This window comes from Fragaria vesca, linkage group LG4 (genome assembly GCF_000184155.1).
Source record: "Fragaria vesca subsp. vesca linkage group LG4, FraVesHawaii_1.0, whole genome shotgun sequence".
NCBI lineage: Eukaryota > Viridiplantae > Streptophyta > Magnoliopsida > Rosales > Rosaceae > Fragaria > Fragaria vesca.
In genome coordinates this window covers 4,278,768-4,286,103 of record NC_020494.1, presented here as the reverse complement: position 1 = coordinate 4,286,103, position 7,336 = coordinate 4,278,768, and the positions used below count along the sequence as shown (strand labels likewise).

At 37.3% G+C, this 7,336-nt stretch overlaps 1 protein-coding gene across 1 annotated transcript; it reads right to left on the bottom strand.

Moving 5' to 3' along the window:
* Positions 1–1,371: 1,371 nt before the first annotated feature.
* Positions 1,372–2,060, bottom strand: LOC101298504. The gene has a single exon (XM_004296456.1). It carries the CDS (start codon positions 2,023–2,025, stop codon positions 1,822–1,824), a length of 204 nt encoding a protein of 67 aa, XP_004296504.1. The 5' UTR covers positions 2,026–2,060; the 3' UTR covers positions 1,372–1,821.
* Between the last annotated feature and the right edge of the window lie 5,276 nt (positions 2,061–7,336).

The following is a 7,336-nucleotide window of genomic DNA, read 5'->3' as shown; positions in this document are numbered from 1 at the left end:
GGGGGACATAAAACCTGAACCCCGAGCTACAGACAAACTATTACAAAGATCCTCATAGAGAACATCCTGAATAATAACAGGTGTCTTATCTAAACTAAAAACATCCAACTTATTGCATCTAGCAAAGCGGGCTAATCTATTTGCCACACTATTTGCTTCACGACAAACATGTTGCAAATGAAAGAAATTAAAAGCACCAACATACCTTTGGCAGTCCTCTATAACTCTTCCTATAATAGAGAGATCGTCATCGGTGTTTTGGAGTGCATTTACCAAGTTCACACAATCATTTTCAACTTTAACATCTTGCCACCCTTGCTGAATACATATTAGCATACCTGCTCTAAGAGCTTCCGCTTCCATATAAAAAGCTGATAAGGTATACTGAAAAGGCCTAACAAAAATAGCAACACACTCTCCCTCATAGTCTCTAATTACCACACCCACACCTCCATTGCCAAGTTCCGGTTAGGCTCATTTTAAATGAGCAAAAATTGTACAATGTGATGGTTTTTGTATCACCACATATGAGGGCTTGCATCTAGCCATCCTAGCTTGAGAAATTAATATATTGGGTTGCCTGCCCACTTTGCTTCAAAAATATTACAAATCAAAACCATGGTCCGTGGCAACCTAAACAAAGAGACTCATAAGTGACAATTGGCTGGAACATTAGGAGTGCTATGAGGCACGTTACTGCATCAATTATGAGATAAGTTATTGACCTGAACATTTTAGTTTGACCATTTGAAAAATATTGATGGTAACACGAGCTCAGTCAAGTATTAAACAATGGTGGGCAGACTCTACAGTCGTATAACAGAAACAAAAGATTCAAGGCATCATTCCTTTGGTTATGCTCGTTTTCTCAGCTACAGCCTCCACTAGTTTAACCTCAGATTCTCAATCCCCAATAACAAAATAGGAAGCGTAAACTTTTTGTGTGTTCTTCATTTTTATTGAAGCTTCAAACACTCCCCATGTTGGTGTAATCTGAGTATTCATAGTCCTATTCCAACTTTCCAAGAACAGGTTCACATCTTTTTCACATTTCGTTTATCAGAAAATTTAAAAAAATAAAGATATAAAAAAAACCTAAAAAATTAAAGACTTGAGTTCTGACCCAGAGACTTCTAGGTATGACAATCAGAAGTCTAGAGATTTCCATGATCAAATATTTTCTGCAGAAAAAAGTAGAAATGTGGGTGGGATAATGACCCAATTCCTTTTCCTTTTGAATGGAGTGGGGACTTGCAATTCCCCTTCAGAACATGTGTCATTAGCTACATCCAATCTATTAGTTTCAATCAAAATCAAACTATCAAAAAGGTTACAAGATAATTAAACTTTATTAGAAGTTGGAAACTGAGGAGAAAATAAGCCTTATGCACTCTACACCAAATATCTAAACCAGATTTTCCATAATAATACGAGGATTAACGAGGAAAATGAATAATGAAGTACTAAAGATCACCTCTAAACATGATTTAGAGCAAGCTTACAACCTCATAAGTTTCATTAAAAAATTGAGTAGAAAGACCCAAATTGAACAATGCTACTAACCAATCAATGTCAATGGCATTCAAATCAAGAACCCATTTCCCCCAAATCTAACAATCTTTTTGTACAAAACCCAAATCTCCTAGCTAGCTAGATTTCCTGAATCTCATTGTACCCAAAACCAGAAACACATCAGAAACACAGAGAGAGAGAGAGAGAGAGAGAGAGAGAGAGAGAGAGAGAGAGAGATTAATTACAAACAAAGAGAGAACCTAAATCATTTCTGGGTCTTAATTTGAGCCGGGTGCTTATTGGTTTGAGCTAGTAGTACAAGACCAAGCGCCTGGAGCAGAGAGAACAGAAGTACTTCCTCTTGATCTTGAAACACATGGGGAGAAAGCAAAACTTCCACTGAGCCTCAACATCCACAGCTTCTACTTTGCCTCCACAGTGAGGACATGACCCTGGAGCTTGTTGCCTTCCCAATTCCTTCTCTTCCTCATCACACACATAAATCAACCACATTTTTCTCCTGCCTCCAAAACCCTTTCCCTCTCTTTGATGGGTTTGTTTGTCTGCAATTTGCTGAGTGTTATGGGGATGGGGGAGTCTCGTTTGATCTGAGATTTTAAAAGAAGCTCTGCTATGTTGGGTTGTGGTTGGACAGTGAATGTGATTATGTGAATGTGAAACTGAAGCTCCTCTCCAAGTCATGTCAGAGTACTTATGGTGGGGGTAGGAGAGAGAAAGTCGGTTTGGTGAGAGAAATAATATTCCGTTTACTGAAATTAACTTTTACGATTGACCTTTTTAACAGTTTACCATAGCTGCATTTCACTTTTTACTGTTTTTAGGATTCATTGTAATAATGAAAATTACAGAATAAAAAGATTCATTATGGTGCTCTTATAAAGACATGTAAAACTTGTGTTTATTTTGTTACGTGGGGTGCATAAAAATATAATGTTAATCATGAGGTTACATTTTCAACGTTGATAGTCACATTTCCTGTTACGTAAATTTAAAGTCACAAAATCATTGAGCGTCACATCTAGTTGTTATTGCAAAATTTTTGATCTCTACTGCCATATCACATGCAATTAGGGCCGAGAGTGCTTTTATTCTATAATTGGAGCCTTTTGCACGTCTCTCCTTTAAAAAGGGTTTGCCACGCTAGCTATTAAGTTGGTGTCACATAGATTGTCCTGATTTATGACCATTAGTTAGGTAGTCTTATGTACGATGATTCTTCGATCCGTGTTTTTCCGATATCGTGATCGTTTTTACGACTCACATACAAAGTTTGGTGATCGATCTCTAGAGATCTCGACTTCTCTCCACAACATTATTTAGAGGGTCCGGGGACCGAACCGGATAAAAAAAAAAAATCGAGATTTATGTTTTACTGATTCAGGAAGTACATAAAGGATACCAAATGCAAGTAAACTCTTTCTTCTTTTATTTTCCAATGGGCAGATTTGGTTTGTTTCTTAATTGCTCATGGTTGTTGCGCTATCTACCCATTCTAAGTTAAGAGCCTACATCGCTTTCCTTCGCAGTGCGCTGGACTTATTGCTTTCTCACCTATCAAGCATCGGGGACCACCCACCAGTCTCAAATTGGTTTTTCCATTTTTGGTGTGTTTGGGATTAGAAACCTAATTACCCGATTCAACTCGGAGTCGCATTCCCAATTCACATCTTGTTTTCTTTAACACATGGATTAAGACACAATCAACGTTCTCATTAATCAAATCAATCCAAATTAACATATGCATACAAGAAGCACATGGAATCGTCCTCAGTTAACAAAGTAATTTATCATATAAATCACAAAAAGGTTGCAACTGCCTTCTTCGTGTACACAATGTATACCATGCTATTAAAATCATATACTACGTACCCTATTTTATTGAAAGATAAGTGTTAGAATCACACTACCATTTTAAAGGTATAATTCGTTTGTCATTTTAGTTTTGTTTATAGACCGAAAACCTATTTTTTGACCCACTTTATGCTCTGACAACGAACTCACAACAAAATTTACCTGTTTAATAGCATTTTTACTAATGTTAGTTATTTTTTAGTTAAATTAACTAGAATGTCATTTTGGTTAGCGATTTTAGAAATACGTCTGCATTAATGCTCTCTACTTTAGTTAGTTTTAAATAAATATTATTTATTCTTCAAATAAAGATTAAATAGCTAATTAATATGTATTTATATATCACATAAAATATCATAAAATGAATGCATTAAATTATAGAGAGTTTCATCTCGCTCTGTATTTAGCTAACGAGATAGTTAAAAGTCATATTAGCTAAACTTTTGCTAGTTTGCTGGAGCTCCTAAAATACTCAAAAAGCTAAACACGTTCTCTAAAATAGCTAAAAAACCAAAATAAAAAGATGCTAATCCCTACCATTTTTTTTTTCAGTAATCTAAATTTTGTATTTTTATGAGAGTATCAGCAAAAATAAATAATCAGGGAATGTGAGTTTTAATATCTGTTATAAATAAGCTTATTGTCTCATATTGTCAAAACCCACCCTAAATTTTACCCTAAAACCTGGAGTAAGTCCTGCGGGAGCCACCTCCAAAGAAAATTTACCGAAAAATTCGGCATAATCTCTCTTGAAAATTGACAACTCTATCTTGAAAAAATTCAGATAACACTCCTATACCAACACATCCAACCTCAACACCTGGAGCCACCTGCTCCCCCACAACACATCCACCACACACAAAAATAATAACATCTTCTAATCCAACACATAAATATCCAATTTATGTCATACACCATCCTTTGGATATCTCCCAAATTAATAAACAAAGACTTAGCACACAACCGAACTATTATACAAATAATCCCAAGGTAATCAGAGCTACTAAACACTAGCGGAAGCAATAAAATATGGTAGTAGGTTAACAGGTAACCTATTGATAAAAGGTGAAAGAGATGTGGGTAACTATGCCTCGCCTCTGACTAGTGCCAACCCGAACTATGCAGACTAGGCATTTCAAAATGAAGGGCCCAGGGGAAAACATTTGAAAAACGTTAGAGTGAGTGGATATAAATAAATTTATAGAATATTTATGCTTCCCAAGTTAAATTTCCATAGAAAAATATGTTGCATGCGACAGCTCAAAAATTGGCAATTACATGAGTAGCTCCGGCTAGTTTCCAAAACTCAAACAAATGAAGCCTCTCAGGCTAAACTATATATATATATACGTATTTACACTCGTCGTACTCCTTGTATAATTTCTTATGAAGAAATATAAGAAAAATAGAAATTCATACAAGGCTACTACGCTTGCGTTTAACACTCACGTCACGCTATAATGGAATTTTACCTCATTATGCAGAAAAGACGGGTGTATATATAAGTGCATATTTTCTATATGAATTATTATATTCATATAGGGTTACGACGATTGCGTCTAACGCTCACGTCACACCATAATGGTATTTTACCTCATTATGGCGGAAAAACACGTATAGCTAGCTAACATTTATTTATATACATATCCTCATAATCATGCATATATGAATATATAATCACCGAAATTCTCAATTTTGATTATTCTCCAACAAAAGAAATTATTCATCAATAAACCATTTGCATGCATATTATTTAAAACAAAAGTACACTCACAAATTAGGCCTAAGCCTGATGTCGATCCGAGGCCTCTTCTGCTTGAGCCTCCTCACGTCCTGTTCCAAATATAATATTAATTCCCAACAAAAAATCCAAAACTTACACAAAATAGGCATAATTATATATGAGCCTTAACCACACTCATCCTTGCCCAACTTTGCCATTCTTAACTCAATAGGGTCCAAACTTCACCGAACCTACTGGCAGCTTTAATTCAACTTTCTACCGATTAAACGATTTTAATCTAACGGTCGGATTCTCCTTAAATAACCGCCAAAATTACTAAGCTTTAAAAAATTCCCAAACCTATCCAAAACTCCTCCAAAAATTCTAAAATTCACATCAATAACTCCCATTAATATAACCAATCAAAAACCATGAAAATCCCCTGAACAGCTGTCACATCCCGACCCTTAAATTTTTACCTTATTTACTAGCTCGGTATTAATAAGAATTTTACCGTCTTCGTCGATAAGATTATAGTTTCAAATGTCTCTAGAGGAGTTTTAGGAGACAATTATTTCGGAAGATTTAATCGTAAGAGAAAATGTGACGGCAGTAAAAATGGTAACTTTTAGCTAGTAAAAGGTAATTGTTATCGGGGTATTATTTTTGAGGTGTTATTTGTAGAGTGGGTATTAAATTTTAAGTGTTGGACCGGTTTGGGGGTGAAATGCCCAAACCATTTCTCTTCTCTTTTCCTTCTCTCCTTCTCCCCGATTCTCTCTCTTCTCCCTCATCTCCGTCGGCCGCTGTCTTCTCCAACGCAGCATCGCCGTCTCCGGCCATCCCTGGCGACGAGACCACCATCGAAGTCGTCCCCTCCTCCTTCTCAGCACAGCCCGGTCCTTGAAGCCAGAAGGCATCCACTCTCGACGGAGATCGAAGGAGGTGGACGGCGACTGTGTTTTGTTATTTCCGGCGAGCTCCGACAAGGACGACAGCGTTGAAGGGTATATTCTTGTTCTCCTCACTTCCCTCTTCCTTTCTATGTCCTTGGTTGTACGAATCGAACCCTAATTTGGAAACCCCTTTCTTCTCTTTTCTGGGTTCGAACTCCTAGCTCCGGTGACCGGCGTTCGAGGGTTTCCGGCGTGTGCTTCGGGCTTTGTTGGAGTTGATGAGGCTTCATTGTACCTCTTGTCTCCTCCCGACGACCTGCTAAGCTTCAAGAGGCCAAGACTATCGGTTGGGGAGACTTGAGGTGTTGCTACTGCTATGTGGGAGGAGCCACGAACCCGAAATCCGGCAAGAGAAGCTTTGCTGTCGTCTGAAGGTAATCTTCTTGCTCCTAGAGTTGTCGTGTTGCTGCTGTGTGAGTTTGGAAGAAGCTAATTGTTGTTTTGGTTGTTTTATATCGATAACTTGGTGTTCTAGAGATTGCGGGGAGATCATGGTGAAATTCCGGCAAGTGGCCGGAATCCGGCAGAATATTCCAGCAAGTCGCCGGAATCCGACAAAGCAGCATATCTGGCTGAGAGTCGTTAAGGTAGTTTTGAGTCTGATAAATGTTATTGATGCCTTAAGAGGAATTGATGTTGGAGTTTAAAATTGTGGTCTTGAAAGTCTAGGCATAATGTGAAGTTGGATGGTAGGGAAAAAGTGAAGTTGTTGGTATTTGCAGCTTGTTTAAAAGCATTTAAGTAGAGAATGAGGTTGACTCTAGTTGGATTTTGAAATGAGCTAAATAATACTATGGGTGTCCATAGTGAGTTTTGTGTTTATTTTATTACTTGGCGGAATGGTGAAATATTTTGGATGTTACGCTTTAGGCTTGGAATTTCAATGAGAACTTGATTCCAAGTTGAGGTTACGGAACTTGAGCAAAATGAGTTCTGGATGTGAAATTGGTTAAAAATAATATTTAATCATTTGGTCAATCCTGGTCAACCTAGGGAAACCTAGTCGAATTAGGACGAAGTCCAATCAATGATTATTTTGGAGTCCGGTCTGACAAATTTATTCTTCTGTTTATCGTCAGACGTGGGATTTGGCTAGAGAGTGTGATTAGTTGGAGGCAGCGCTCGAGGAGTATTCCGAGCATTGGAAGGCTTAGGCCTAATACTGTGAGTGGACTTTTGTTTTAAATAGTGTGCATGCGAAATAATTTATGTTGTTGGAAAATAACCGAAATTGAGAATTTCGGTGAGTGTATATATATATATATATATATAT